Below are 15,358 nucleotides of genomic sequence, written 5' to 3' on the forward strand. Positions count from 1 at the left end.
CAATTTTAATTAATTTATACATTAAATAATATTAATAAGAAATAAGTAATAATAATAATAATAATAATAATAATAATAATATTATTATTATTATTATTATTATTATTATTATTATGTTATGAATAATATATATTTTAAAATTATTAATCACACTTGATTATACTCCCTCCGTCCCACTTTAGGAGTCCCGGTTTACCATTTTTGGATGTCCCACTTTAGGAGTCCCGGTTGGAATATTCCATAAATGGTATTAGGCCCCACATTCCACTAACCTTTTTACACTCACATTTTATTAAAAAACTAATATAAAAAAGTAGGATACATATTCTACTATCTTTTTTCACCAATTTTCCTTTGCTTTCTTAAAACCCGTGCCGAACTCAATCGGGACTCCTAAAGTGGGACGGAGAGTAGTTGTTATTATTAACTATATATAACAAAAAGATATTATTATTTAATAATCTATTATGATTATTATAAACAATTATTGTATTTACATAGTAGTAATATTATTATTATTGATAATTTTGAAATTTATGAATTATATATAATAATCAGAATACCAATTAATAAACTTTAGTTATACAGTTATATTTTTATCATAGTACTATTAAATTAATTATTATTACTATTATTATATTATCAATTAATAACTTATTAAGAAATTATTGATGAAATTTTTAAAACTCTGAACAATAATTATTACTATTATTCTAATATAATCACCATTATTGTGATTTCATCCATAGTTTAAATTTCATTTACTTTTATCATTTAGGTACACTCCAATAAATAATTATACATACATTCTACTAAAAACAAAAATATATAGGTGAGAGACTCACTTTATTCTTCTTCTAACTTTTTTTTCATGATTTCTTTCATTGAGTATTAGTTAAAATCTGTGTCGAGTCAAACAGAAACTTTAAATCGTGGATGAGATATTAAGAAAATCTTATGTAATTATAAACGTATTTATAATATTCTAATAATAATATTTATTAATTATTTTGTCAATTAAAAAACGTCTTACTTTAATTATTACATCAATAAATTAAAGTCCTATTGTCAATTACTAGCTGTTTGCAATTAATTCATTAACATAAATTCTAACAATTTTTCTTTATATTTTCAAACACTAGTACTTACTAAATAAATTTTTTTATCAGAAATAATATTTCAAAAAGTCATATTCTCTCTGTTCGTGAAAAAAAAAGATTAATGTTTTAACTTGATACGGAATTTAAAAAATTATTTGAGCTTATAAAGAAAATAAGCAAAGAAAATTTAATGAAAATAATAAATGTGGGAGTACCTTTTATTGCAAACTTCCCAAAATGTGAATTTATTCACCGATGAAGGATTAATTCTCAAACAATATTCTTTACTGACATATAAATTGCGTTTTATTCCCATCTCTAATATATGTAGAATAAACCTTCCTCACATACTTGTGTAACTCCATTGCATCAGAATATTCATTCCTTCTCTATGTCAACCACGCTTCCAATGAAGAACCATTTTCCGACAGCCGCAAAACACCCCATCTCCCCTTCCCCGCTACCGAACTTCCTCTGCCACCTCTTCTTAATCGTCTCCGCCCTCACATTCGTGTTTCTCCTCTGCTTCCATAACAAGACCTATTCCTTCATCCTGCAAATCTCGACCACCCAATTCTCCTTCCTCACCGCGCAGTCGCCGCTCCAGCAGCCGAGCTTGGCGCCTAAAATCCAAGAAATTTCGTCCTCGCCACCGGACTTGTCGCATGGGAAGAGCGATGAGGAGCTGCTAATAGCGCCTAAAATCCAAGAAATTCCGATCCAGCTGCCTCCGCCGCCGTCTCCGGGGGCCGACGTGGATCTGCAGGAGCCGCTGGACTTGGCGCATGGGATGAGCGATGAGGAGCTGCTGTTGAAAGCGTCCATGGCGCCTAAAACCCGAGAATCGGGCGTGCCAAAGGTTGCCTTCATGTTCTTGACGAGGGGGCCGGTGGTGCTGGCGCCGCTGTGGGAGCTTTTTTTCAAGGGGAGCCGCGGGCTTTACTCGATTTACGTCCACTCCAATCCGTCGTTTAATGGATCCGAGCCCGAGGATTCGGTGTTCCATGGCCGGAGAATTGACAGTAAGGTTAGTTCAATTCATTCACAAACTTTATTCTTTTCCAACTATGATACCACTACACACATTTGGTTTTCTTTAGCTGTTAATGTTATGTTTTCTTTTCCATGGAAATTGCATTTAATGATTCTCTTCATGGTTAATGAAGCAAATTCTATATTTGCAGATTAATCTTTTGTTAATGAAGCAAATTCTATATTTTGAGATTAATCTTTTGTTACTTAGTGGTCAAAGACCAGGCACAGCAATAAATCCTTCGTTGATTTTTCAATGGGGATATCAACGGTAGAATGGTTGAATGCTGCTTGTGTGAAAAAAAAGGGACACAACACATAAATTCTATTCTAGGATGAAAATGCTTTAATTTTTCCTTTTTTAATATGTTTATTGTGATTATTTGTTAAAAGCAATTTGCCAAAATGTGGAAAATAGTAATGTGATATTATATGTGAATTGCACCAATCAATGCATTCATCATGCCATATCCTACTAATACGTGTTATGAGTCAAATATTTACAGTATATTACACGCCCAAGTTGCCCAACACCAAATATAGGCAGTATTTATGAAAACCAGAGTATTATTTAATTTTTATTAAAGAATTATGGCCTATGACTGATGCAGGAGGTAGAGTGGGGGAATGTGGACATGATTGAGGCTGAGCGAAGACTACTAGCAAATGCCCTTCTTGATTTCTCAAACCAATACTTTGTACTCCTCTCCGAATCATGTATCCCTCTCTACAATTTCTCTACTATTTACTCCTATTTACTCAACTCCACCCACAACTTCGTGGAGTCTTACGATTTGGAGGGGCCCGTGGGGCGCGGCAGATACCATCGCGAGATGGGCCCCACCATCACACTGGACAACTGGAGGAAGGGGTCCCAATGGTTCCAAATGGAAAGAAGTCTCGCCTTAGAGGTGGTTTCAGACAAGACGTATTTCCCGATTTTTCAGTACTACTGCAGCGGTTCGTGCTATGCGGACGAGCACTACCTGCCGACTTTTGTGAACATGAAATTCGGAGAGAGGAACGCGAATCGGACGTTGACTTGGGTCGACTGGTCGAGGGGCGGGCCCCACCCCTCCAAGTTCATTAGGCCGGATGTGACCAATGAGTTTTTGGAGAGGCTAAGGAGTGGGAGTAGCTGCGAGTACAATGGGAGAAAGACGAATGTTTGCTTTTTGTTTGCGAGAAAATTTACTCTCAATGCTTTAGATAGGCTGTTGAGGTTTGCGCCAGGGCTTATGCATTTCTAACAAATAGAGAATTATTTGGTAGGAGGATTCGGAATCCTGCATTTTACATATTCTTTTTGTTAAATTTTTAGTACTCATTTTTTTAAATAAATTACTTATTCTTTATTACTACCTGGTATTGGTGTATGATATTTGAATATCTTTGTTCGAATTGGGAATATAAATATTCTCTTTATTTCGAATTAATTGTTAATTCCATAAATATGAGAGAATTTCGAATTAAGTGATTCATGCCATCAAGTATAGTAATAGGGGAAGACAATCCAACTTGTTAATAACAAGCCATGGCAATTCAAATTCAAGTAAATTAGATGTAGAAAGTTGCCTCATTTAATTCAGGAATGTTCCTTGGAAATTAAATTGATGCTAGTTGAGTCCGTGCATTCTTTATGAGTGTCTTGTGACTCTAATCTCAAATTTATTTCCTTCAATTTTGTCTGTGACTCTCAGAAAAAAATAGAATAATATTGATAGTTATTTATGACAGGTGCTAATCAGCGTTAACCACACATTAATTTTTTTAAAAAAAATTGGTATAATTCATACTCCATACTAATTGAATAGAATCATCAACACATTTTAAAAATAAATACTACGTACTAAATTAGTTTGACGTCATTATTAAATAGAACTATCTAGGGCTGGCAATTTTTGGCACGACACGATAACACGACACGAACCCGCACAAAATTAATGGGTATGTGTCAAAGCTTATTGGGTTCGTGTCCTTATCGTGTCGACACAATAAGGACACGAAAATTTCGTGTCGTTTTCGTGTCGTGTTTGTGTTACACGTTAAGTATACTATAATATTATTTTGTGTCGTGTTCGTGTTACACGTTAAGTATATATAATATTAATTTATTTTAAAATTTTAAAAATTTAAAATTAAAATTTAAAATTTTATATTAGAAATAATATTAATATATTATAATATTATTATTATAGTGTTGTTATCGTGTTGTGTCGTATATGTGTTGTTATCGTGTCGTGTTGACCCGAAGTGGTTCGTGTCGTGTTCGTGTCGTGTTCGTGTCTGAGGGTAGCAGGTCGTGTTCGTGTTCGTATTTGGAGTTTTCTTAACGGGTCGTGTTCGTGTTTGTTGTTATCGTGTCGTGTCGTTATCGTGTCGACACGATAACGACACAACACGCACGATTTGCCACCCCTAGAACTATCATTCTATTTGCATTTTAAAATAAAAATGAATTTTTATTCAATCAACACATGTCTAGAATGAAATCTTAAAATTGTCAAAAATCTAAGAGCATCTCTAAGGCGAGATGTAAATGAAGTGGTAAACTCTTTATAATTATCATTTGTTTTTATGAAAAATCATTCTTCAAGGGGAATGATATTTGAGAAGGTATTTTATATTTTTCCATTTTGAAGAGGCATCCTTACATTTTCTTTAATAGAGAGGTAAAATATAATCTTATAACTACCATATTTGTTTTTTTTTATGAAAAATCATTCTTCAATATAGAAGGAATTTGAGAATGTCTTTTTAATGTTTAGGAATGCATTTTGTACTGTTATTTTATTTTAAAAATAATTTATCTTTTAATATTTTTCTTTTGAAATTTGTTAACTTATGAAAATGTATATTTCACTTTTTGAGAAGGTAAATAGATTACTTCTTTTATCGAACTTTCCTTTTTGAAGATGCTCTGAGGCATAAGGAAAATAAAATCTTGAAAATATTGTAAATCTATAGGCATAAGGAAAAAGGAACAAATTGGCGAAAGTTTATCAAGTTCAGACTTATTCAGTTAATACATTAATTTTTAAATAGCTGATTATATTTTTTCTCATTTATTTTATACCTTATAAACGGTGTTTTATTCTCTTCTCTCTTATATATATGAATCATTCCTTGTCTGTCAACCAAGGCACCACCGTCGCCGCTTTCCACCCTCCCGGCGGCGATGAAGAACCAATTTCCGTTACCGAACCTCCTCGGCCACCTCTTCTTCATCTCCGCCCTCACACTCGGAATTATCCTCTGCGTCCATACCAATACCTACTCAATCGTCCTGCAAGTCTCGAGCAGGCAGTTCTTCATCTTCACAGCGCAGTCGTCGCCGCCGAGCTTGCTGCATGGGATGAGCGATGATGAGCTGCTGTCCAAAGCATCAATGGCGCCTAAAATCCATCAATTGCGCGTGCCAAAGATAGCGTTCATGTTCTTGACCAGAGGGCCGGTGGTGCTGGCCCCACTGTGGGAGCGCTTCTTTAAGGGGAGCCAAGGGCTTTACTCGATTTACGTCCACTCCAATCCATCTTTTAATGGATCGGAGCCTGAGGGTTCGGTGTTTTATGGCCGGAGAATTGCTAGTAAGGTTAGTTCCAATCACTCCATCTCAGACATTAGCCACATTATGAACCTTATTTCTAACTTATTGTCCTCCCTAAACATCTACTTACGATAGCTCAGCAATTTTATTTAGCTACCAAAAACAAAATTAAGACAAATTTACTAGTCGAAATTATGATAACTATCATAGTTGTAATCATAGGTGTGTGATCAAATACTAATTAAGTTACAATAATAACTAATAACTAATATCAATTTTGTATGTTAAAAATATCAACACAAAGACATAAATTTATCTATCTTCTTGTGTTGATAAACTTATGACTTTGTGTTGATATTTAAATTTACATATTGTATTGATATAATTATGTCATTGTATTGATAATTTTGATACACAGAATTGAAAGTCATGGCCAATACTGTTAACTGATGCAGGAGGTAGAGTGGGGGAATGTGAACATGGTTGAAGCAGAGCGAAGACTACTAGCAAATGCCCTTCTTGATTTCTCAAACCAATACTTTGTCCTCCTCTCTGAATCATGTATCCCTCTCTACAACTTCTCTACTATATACTCCTATTTACTCAACTCCACCCACAACTTCTTGGAGTCTTACGATGAGGAGGGGGCCGTGGGGCGAGGCCGTTACAGCCCCGACATGGGCCCCACAATCACGCTGGACAACTGGAGGAAGGGGTCCCAGTGGTTCCAGATGGACAGAAGTCTTGCCTTAGAGGTCGTTTCAGATAAGACGTATTTTCCAATTTTTCAATACTACGCAGTGGTTCGTGCTACGCGGACGAGCACTACCTGCCGACTTTTGTGAGCATGAAATTCGGAGAGAGGAACGCGAACCGGACTTTGACTTGGGTTGACTGGTCAGGGGGCGGGCCCCACCCTTGGATGTTCATTGGGCCGGATGTGACCATTGAGTTTTTGGAGTGGCTGAGGAGTGGGAGTAGCTGCGAGTACAATGGGAGGAAGACAAATGTTTGCTTTTTGTTTGCAAGAGAATTCACTCAAAATGCTTTAGATAGGCTGATGAAGTTTGCGCCTAGGCTTATGCATTTAAGCAATTAGAGAGATTATTTGGTAGGATGCATGCCGGCCCCTGCATTTTGCATATTCTTTTTGTTAAATTAGTACTCATGTTTTTAAATGAATTATTCTTTATTACTACCTGGTATTGAATCGTATTTGAGGAGTAGTATTTTTTTTTCGAAATAGATCAACCCCTTAAATTCAATTCATTCTCAAATCTCAACAACCCTCTTAGCTATTTAAGTGAATAGCTCTCACAAATGAAACTACTTATGAAACATTCAAAATCTTACAAAGAAAGTTGAAAACAAAAACTTCCATCACTCACTCGGCAACGCATCGTGAGAATCCTCCGCCGTCCCCCGTCGCAATTCGTCAATCATCTTGACAACATACCCCATCTTAGGCCTATGCTCCGGCGAAGCCTGCGCACAAGCCAACCCAATCTGCAGCAGCCCCACCATCTCCTCCTCAATATCCTTATACCTCATCAGCTCCAAATCAAACACCTCCGCCGTCCACTCCTCCCTCACCACCGACTGCACCCACCTCGGCAGCTCCGACGCCCCGCTCTCCACCATCCCCGGGCACTTCCCCGTCAGCAGCTCCAGCAACAGCACCCCGAACGCGTACACGTCGCACTTCTGCGTCAGCTTCCGCCCTTCCGAGGCCTCCGAGGGGCGGTAGCCGTTCGGCTTCGGGTTCCCCGAGAGAGCGGCGAGGCCGGTGTCGGATACTCTCGCGTTGCCGTCTGCATCGATGAGTATGTTTGTGGATTTGATGTTGCCGTGGACGAGCCTCAGAGATTTGCAGGTGTTGTGGATGAAGGCGAGGCCTCGCGCGGCGCCGGCTGCAATTTTTAACCGTGTTGCCCAATCTACCGGCCTTCTTCCCGGCCCTCTGTTTCCTGTAAAACCATATTAGTTTGATATATATTTTCCGCTTTGGATTAAGCAGCAAGAATTTGTATTTTATCAGTCAACATTTATATACAGTTCCAACTTCCTTTGTAACCCAAATAATAAAATCTTACATAACGAAATTAATTAGTAATATTGAAAAAAAGGAAATAATTAAAAAAATTGATACCGTGGAGAAGCCAGAAAAGGTTTCCATTAGGCATGTAATCATAGACCAACAATTTTTCATCTTTGGCAAAGTAATAAGCTTTGAGTTCCACCAAATTAGGATGCTTCAGCTTTCCCAACACCTCCATTTGCTGCTCGAATTCCTTTTTTCCGGTGGCCCCCAAATCCTTCAGCCGCTTCACCGCCACCACATTGCCGTCGTCCAAAACCGCTTTGTACGCCGTCCCCAATCCACCTTTTCCGAGCATCTCCGCCGACGCCCTCAGCAAATCCTCCAGCTCAAACCTCCTCGCCCCCTCAAAAAACACCATCTGCCCCTTCTCATGGCACGATTGGGCCGGGTTCGGGTACGGGTACGGGCTCGACGAATAGGCCATCTTCTCGCTGCTCTTCCCCGACGGCGAGGAATCCAGCTCGTTAGCGTAATTTCTCCAGAAATAGCAGTAGAGAAGCATGGAAACCAGTCCTAAAACCAAGATATCGCCGATTATTATTCCGATTATCGCCAGCGACCCGAATTTCCCTCGCTGGTTATCGCCGGGCTTTATTTCCGCGACCATTCCGGTCGGGGAGGAGGAAACGGTTGTATTCGGGCTGGCGCAGTTTTTCAAAGGCGGGCCGCATAAAGCCCGGTTGTTTGAAAACGAGGAGGGCGGGTAAGCCGAAAGTGAGTCGGGTATCCGACCCGCCAGCCCGTTTCCAGACACGCTGAAATCATGCAGGTTGAGTATTACCAAACCCGGGAGCGGACCCGAGAACCCGTTACCATCTAGCCGCAACGTGAGCAGACGGGTCAGCCCGTTTAGGGAGGCGGGTATGGAGCCGGTGAAGCTGTTGTGGGAGAGGTCGAGGCGGTAGAGGCCGGGGAGAGAGGTGAGGGAGGAGGGGAAGGGGCCGGAGAAGCGGTTGTGGGAGAGGAAGAGGAGCTTGAGGGCGGTGAGGTTGGAGAGGTCGGGGATTTGGCCGGAGAAGTGGTTTTGCTTGAGGCTGAGGACGCGGAGCTGGGTGAGGGAGGAGAGGGACCGCGGGGGGAGGCTGCCGCGGAGGCCGAGGTTTTCAAGGATTAGGCGGGAGACGCGGCTGTGGAGGCAGGTCACGCCGAGCCAGGAGGCGGTGCATAGATCGGTGGAGGCGTTCCACGAGGTGAGGACGGCGTTGTCGGGGTCGGCGGCGGATTTTAAGAGGAAGAGGGGGCGGAGGTCGGGGTTCGGAGGAGCCACAGCAGCGGCGTAATGGATGAGGAGGAGGAGGAAGAGAGCGGTGGTAGTATAATTTAATTTTGAGAGTGACATTGTTGCGAAGAGTTGTGGATGTGAAGAAGGTATGGGAAATTATAATGAATGTGGAATGCAGCTTCTTTTGATGTTATACATGAGTATTTATAATTTTAAATTTGTTAATATGTTATAAATTCACATAATTGATTATAAGTCACACATAAATTCAGTTAGCAACTTAGAACTCATTAAAGAATTAGGTAGTATATAAAATAAGGTTGAACGCATGGCATATTTGCAATCGAATGTAAGACATAATAAATGCCAACTGCAAATTTAGGACCGTTGGCGCCAGTAGAGTGAAGATAGTGATCCTCATGCTTGTTTGTTTTTTTGCTGTTGTTATAGTAAAACATATGTATAAGATTTAATCAGTCTAAAATTCGTTTTACGTGTAACAAATTGTCGTCCATGAGAAAGGTAAATAAAGAATTCGATGAGATGAACTCTAATAACGATTTTGTATGATGCAAATTTGAGACATTTACACTATAATTCTACAAACACCTATATTGCCCAAACAAATCACTCACACATTAATACTCTTTTTTCAGCAGTAAGATAAACTAATAAATACTTTATGGAGTAATGTTTAAAAATGATTCAAACTTTTGAAATTCATATTCTTATTTTGAACTGCAGTCACGTACAGTCATTATGGTTCAGCTCAAATAAATAATAAAACAATGCATATAGTTAAAGCTATATATACACATACAGAGTACATCCAATAACCGTACATTTCCAGTATTTCCATAACATTATTTCTATTTTATGAGACAAGTGGAGAATACAACTTTTGATATGCTCATCTTGAGTCTTAAGCAAAGGTGCCTATAGATATATAGTGTATGGTTTTTTACAGTACATATATCATGAATAAACTAAAGGTAATTAAGCTAAATTATAACAATATTGTTAGAGGAAAGAGTTTGAAAGAAGAAATGAAAGCGAATATAATGATGAGATTCTTAAGGAAGCTCTCCTTCTCCAGGAATATCTTTTGCGTTTTTCAATGTCCTTTTCTTCTATAGTAGTAGCTTCAAAAGGTGCCATCTTGTTTGAATACTTTTTTCCTTCTGGTTTAGTATTGTATATTTATTCAAAAATTTAAAAAAAGGATTAAAAGTTAATAAAGAGATGTAATTGAAAAAAAGAAGATTTGAGAAGAATTTGTGTCTGAATGGAAGCACGTTTTCCAACGGAAGTAAATTGAAGATTAAAGTAAAGTTATAAGTATGCTTGTCTGGGAGCCTCTCGGTTGGTTGGGTTTAGGATGAGAGAGTAGCTAATTATCCCCTAATAAAGTATTTAACTATATTATTTGCGGTCAAAAACAATTTTGTACACAATGATGATATTTTAATTTATTCTAGCTAGAATTAAAAACTGTTCAAAAGGACTTGAATTACGTGATTTATGTACTTAGTATTTTGTAAAACGAACGACATTTAAATTTCATGCAGAACAATTCAAGTTCATGTCTCTATGAAACATTCTAACTCTGACACTCCTGCGAGAATATCTGAATATGTGTCACATTAATACATGTAAAAACTCATACGTTATTTTTTACATGCATTTTATTATTTAAATTTTAACGTATGAGTTTTTTTTTATCTTCATGCAACTTCACTTTGACAAAAGATTCTCCCACGTCCCATATTTCGAAATAAATTGAAGAAAAGAATATGGTGGGAAACCGGTCAAAAGACATGAAGAAGAAAGCTTAATATATAGGGAGATGCAATATAATCTTTCCAACTTTTGCTGATCAAAAATATAAATAAATACATAGAAAATCAGTTATAGTGGATCGCTTATTAGTGTGTCAACTATCAAACCGATTTGAAATGAGTTTTAATCAAATTGGCATATTGGGAAGTGTCTGAATTTTAAAGTGATTGACGTATTGCAAGAAAAGAAATAGTTTAACAAATAGTGTTAGTATTTTAACAATTCTAATAAATACTCCCTCCATCTACACAGATCATGTCACATTTGTGAATATGTAGGTTTTAGTAAGAAATTAGTAAAAATATGAGAGATGGAGAAAAAAGTTGGTAAAAATATATAGATAAAGTAGAAGAGGAAAACTTTCCATTTTTAAAAATAAGACTTTTTTTTTACATCCTAAAATGATAAAATGAGAATATTTTCCGTGTGCAAAGGGGTATCAAATTTGCATCCTCGAGAATTTCTGCTAGTTTATCAAGCCAAAATTCATTCAACACACTAAATTCAAATATCAAAAGTGCTTGTTCGAAACAAGCTTCAATTAAACAAGTACTGTAGTATTTGTATTTCAAATCATTTCACTTTTCAAAAGTGATTCTTTTTTTTCTTTTTTTTTTTATGTTATCCATATAGGCTACATTCTAACTATCAGGCCCAATTTGAAGCATCCAGTTTTGTAATTGGGCTGGGCAGAAGAAGCACGGCTCAATCTGAGAAACCAACGTAAGCCCAAAACTCATGTAGGATAGAGCTTCAATGGTAATCTCACTCTTCCTTGAGACTTGTTGAGTTTTTCACGAATTTTTAATTGTTTTAGATCATACCATCTTCGGATTTACTCAATAAGCTCTCTCCCACTTAACCACATTTTACATGGCGAATATATGGGCTATGTAACCTTATTCACTCCATTGACGTCATATTCTCCAGCACACAAGACCATGATAATTGTGAATTTGTGATACTGTAACTTCTTCAAAACAATTACTCTTTTCATACGTATTTATTTCACCTACAAAATGAGTAATACATAATAAAAGAGTTGAGACGCCGGCATCTTACTTTCGTTCACAAATGTTGACGCGCCTCAGTTAGTTTGGCGGAACATTTTTGTATATATTTAGTAATTTGATTGACATAAAAAAATACTAGCATGATGATTCGGCTAGATTTGACAGACAACACAAGTTCAATTTCAATTCAAACCTTAATTTCATCACTGAAAATTACAAGCGATAGGTAATCATCAATACAATTGATGACTTCATTTATATCCGGTCAAGAATCATATAGTAGTAGTAGTAATGTAGTATTATAAACTTGATTCACTTTCAAACTGTAGAGATGAAGAAAAAATGTCATCTCCAAATTGGTAATGGCCTTCACAAATGTGGTTCAAAACACTCAAAACCTCATCCATGCACGGCCTCATCTCCTTCTCCACATGCAGGCACCTAAACGCCAGGTCCGCCACCGCCGTAATCATCCTCGCAACCTCCCCATCGCTCCCAAATCCAAGAAACTCATCAACCAGCTCCACAAACGCCCCCCTCTCAATCCAGCTCACAGCCATGCTCGCCAAATTAATCTCATCACTCCTCCTACTTATATCCACCGCCGGCCTCGACGACACCAGCTCCACCAGAACCACTCCAAAGCTATAAACATCGCTCTTGCTACTCAAATGGTAGCTCCTCTGGTAGCTGGGGTCCACGTACCCCGGCGTCCCCTGCGGGGCCGTGGACACATGCGTGGCGTCCACAGTGGACAGCCTCGAGATCCCGAAATCCCCGAGTTTGACCGACAAGTTGGCGTCTAAGAGGATGTTGCTGGTCTTGACGTCGCGGTGGATGATGTCGGATTTGTGGAGGAAGGCCAGGGCTCCGGCCGTTTCTAGCGCGATCCTCATCCGGTCGGGCCATGTCAGAGGCGATCTGCCGCCGTGGAGATGGTCGGAGACGGTGCCGTTGGCGACGTACTCGTAGACGAGTAGCAGCTCCTTGCTGGAGGCGGAGGTGCATCCGTAGAGTGACACGAGATTCTTGTGCCGCAGCGATGTAAGGATCTTGATCTCGTTCATGAACTGCTCCATTCTTCTGTAGTTGTGCTCGTGTAGCCTCTTCACCGCCACTTCTCTCCCGTCGCTCAGTTTGCCTGATTATATCATCAGATCAAAAGAAAAACATCCTTAACTTGAAGATACAATTGTCAACTAAATATTTTGCTTTTCAAGGACGTTTCGTTTGTGTACCATTAATTTTAGTTGAAATACTAAGATTGATGACGTTTTTTAAAGTGTAGGTGATATATTTAAAAATACTCATAAATTAGCATCTTTAATTGATTAAAATTGGCCTTAGACATTTTTTTTAGTATTACCGTAGTATACAGTTCCGTAGCCTCCGTCTCCGACCTCTTTTGATGAACTGAAGGAATCTGTGGCCACCATTAGTTCTCTGTAAGAGAATATCTTGGCTCCCAAGTAGAAGCTTCTAGATTCCTGAATATCCGAGTTTGTGGTTTGGGGTCCACTTTTCGATCTTCTCTTCTTGCATTGCCAGATCAAAAATGCGATTAATATGCAGAGAAGGCACACTGCACCTCCGAATATAGCTGTCACCAAATGAATCTTGTAAGGGTTCGGCAATGCACGTTCATACTGCACATTAGTATAATAATATCCATTTTGAACCAAACTCTTACGGTTTTGTTTTTAGGACACCCGCAAAGGCCAAAAGGCTTTATTTATAATAATGGAGTAGTGATTGCACTAATATATTTAAATTTATGATTTGAATCCCAACAAATGAGTACTACGAGAGTGAGGTGAGAGCTTTTACATACCGGCTGGCATTAACAATCTGGGCCTATCCTTTTCTGCATATGATATGAGAGCTCAAAATTCAAATTCAAGAAATTTAATTAAAAATCAAACACTCTCTCCACTCTACTCCAAAATCCAACTCACCGGATCTGCACAACCAGTAGCGAGGCCGGTTCGGGCAGAAGCACCTAAACAAGTAGGTGGTCTCATTGAAGCCGCAGCGCCCCCCACTCCGCTCGCACGCGCCGCACTCACTCGCTCTCCATTTCATCACAAACCCTCTCCTCAAAACCTCCACCACCTCCCCACCAGTACCCTCCACCGCCGCCACCGTATTCCTCCCACACCTCCTCAGCGCTTCTCCCACCAACTCATCCCCTTCATACATCGTCACAATCCTCCCACCTCCATCGCAGCCAACACCACCCTCAAACATCGAGCCGCTGCAGTTGGAGAAGAACCGGAGCTTCGTTACGTTTTCACCGAAATCGAACTGTGCTGTCGGAATCGACACGTTTCTGATTGTCGGAACGCAGCCATTGCTGTCGGAGTTCAGCGCTGCAGAATCGACGACGCGGAGAGATCGAGTTTCGTAGGATATCTCCTTCACTATGAATTCGGTTTCTGAGATGTGAAGAGATGGGAATCCGTTGCTGGAGCAGTTGAGCATGAATCCGGGGAAGCCGCAGTAAGGTTTTTGGAGGCCTTTGATGTAGAAAGGGAAGCTTATGTTCGGGCCGTTGCTGCAGCTTCTTGGCCAGCATGCCTCGTATCGGTAATCGATAGCTGAAGAGCTCCCTGATACGAGTATAAACCAGAGTGTATACAAGTTGAGATGTATTATGAAAGTATGCATAATATATGGGGATTTGAAGAAGTGGAAATTAATATTGTGCCTTACTTCAATTAGTATACTGCGATTTGGTGTTTGAATATAAGTGGATGAGAGTAGTTGAAGAAGAAGAATATAGACATTAATTATAATGATTTGTGAGAGAAAAATTGGATGCGTTGCCAAGAAAATAAGATTGACGGCGTGTTTCATAGTTGCAAGAATTGACCGACCTCATTTTTTGGGAATAGTGGAATTGAATGGAAATAAGAGTTGAATATCTTCTCGAATAGAAAAGGGAGTACGTTGATTGAACTTGCTCTGTATGAATTTAATATTCAGGTGGTACTGTTAATTATTTTTCTTCCCGCCAAAATATTAATACTATCTCTATCTCATTTCATAAACTCATACTTTAGCAAATGTTTTGAATGTTTAAAATTATGTATTTTTGTGTTTTGTAGCACATTTTTGAGTTTTCGTCTATTATCCTCTTTTAGTGTTTTGATAAATTTGTCGAGTTTTTGTAGTCACAACAGGTGGAAATAGACAAAACGGCACCAAAAACCTTAGGGCGGGCGTTTCACTACAACTGACTGGTGTATCCTCTAGGCTGGGTGTATCCACTGGACCCGGCGTTTTCCATAAAAATATAGACATGGAGTATAATATAACACAAGAATTAAAATGAAATTAGTAAAATAAGAAAGAAGAGGAAAAAAGAGTTAAAGTATTGTTAGTGGATAATGGGATCCTCGTTATTATTAGTGTTTTAATGGTGATATAAATTATAAATAATTTAATATATAAATCGGAATAACTTTCTCTGAATGAAAATGCTCATATTTTTATGGGACGGAT

The 15,358-nt window shown here is 38.7% G+C and overlaps 3 protein-coding genes and 1 pseudogene across 3 annotated transcripts; 2 read left to right on the plus strand and 2 right to left on the minus strand.

The window, feature by feature from the left end:
- The first annotated feature begins 1,468 nt into the window (after positions 1-1,468).
- Positions 1,469-3,483, plus strand: LOC125198047 (glycosyltransferase BC10-like). The gene is made up of 2 exons (XM_048096508.2): positions 1,469-2,127; positions 2,744-3,483. The coding sequence occupies exons 1-2, from the start codon at positions 1,492-1,494 to the stop codon at positions 3,380-3,382; spliced, it is 1,275 nt and encodes a 424-aa protein (XP_047952465.2). The 5' UTR covers positions 1,469-1,491; the 3' UTR covers positions 3,383-3,483.
- Positions 3,484-5,310: 1,827 nt separating this feature from the next.
- On the plus strand, positions 5,311-6,864 carry LOC125206770 (glycosyltransferase BC10-like; annotated as a pseudogene).
- Positions 6,865-6,928: 64 nt separating this feature from the next.
- LOC125203752 (putative leucine-rich repeat receptor-like protein kinase At1g68400) lies at positions 6,929-9,177 on the minus strand. The gene is made up of 2 exons (XM_048102183.2): positions 7,829-9,177; positions 6,929-7,646 (listed from the first exon to the last, which is right to left on the minus strand). Exons 1-2 carry the CDS (start codon positions 9,117-9,119, stop codon positions 7,060-7,062), a joined length of 1,878 nt encoding a protein of 625 aa, XP_047958140.1. The 5' UTR covers positions 9,120-9,177; the 3' UTR covers positions 6,929-7,059.
- A 2,850-nt stretch (positions 9,178-12,027) lies between these two features.
- On the minus strand, positions 12,028-14,610 carry LOC125208491 (LEAF RUST 10 DISEASE-RESISTANCE LOCUS RECEPTOR-LIKE PROTEIN KINASE-like 1.2). Its single transcript, XM_048108123.2, has 4 exons — positions 13,810-14,610; positions 13,686-13,718; positions 13,221-13,454; positions 12,028-12,995 (listed from the first exon to the last, which is right to left on the minus strand). Exons 1-4 carry the CDS (start codon positions 14,519-14,521, stop codon positions 12,154-12,156), a joined length of 1,821 nt encoding a protein of 606 aa, XP_047964080.1. The 5' UTR covers positions 14,522-14,610; the 3' UTR covers positions 12,028-12,153.
- Between the last annotated feature and the right edge of the window lie 748 nt (positions 14,611-15,358).

This window comes from Salvia hispanica, chromosome 6 (assembly GCF_029641045.1).
Source record: "Salvia hispanica isolate PSC_SH4W2 chromosome 6, Shi_PSC_v1, whole genome shotgun sequence".
NCBI classification, from domain to species: domain Eukaryota; kingdom Viridiplantae; phylum Streptophyta; class Magnoliopsida; order Lamiales; family Lamiaceae; genus Salvia; species Salvia hispanica.

Bases quoted from the DNA above. Each gene is read 5' to 3' on its own strand.
- LOC125203752 (XM_048102183.2), bottom strand. From the start codon at position 9,119: ATGTCACTCTCAAAATTAAATTATACTACCACCGCTCTCTTCCTCCTC. The intron at 7,647-7,828 runs GTATCAATTTTT...ATGGTTTTACAG, and splicing joins CCTTTTCTGGCTTCTCCACG to GAAACAGAGGGCCGGGAAGA.
- LOC125208491 (XM_048108123.2), bottom strand. From the start codon at position 14,521: ATGCATACTTTCATAATACATCTCAACTTGTATACACTCTGGTTTATA. The intron at 13,455-13,685 runs GTATGTAAAAGC...ATTTGGTGACAG, and splicing joins CAGATTGTTAATGCCAGCCG to CTATATTCGGAGGTGCAGTG. The intron at 12,996-13,220 runs GTAATACTAAAA...TGATATAATCAG, and splicing joins CTACGGAACTGTATACTACG to GCAAACTGAGCGACGGGAGA.
- LOC125198047 (XM_048096508.2), top strand. From the start codon at position 1,492: ATGTCAACCACGCTTCCAATGAAGAACCATTTTCCGACAGCCGCAAAA. The intron at 2,128-2,743 runs GTTAGTTCAATT...TGACTGATGCAG, and splicing joins GCCGGAGAATTGACAGTAAG to GAGGTAGAGTGGGGGAATGT.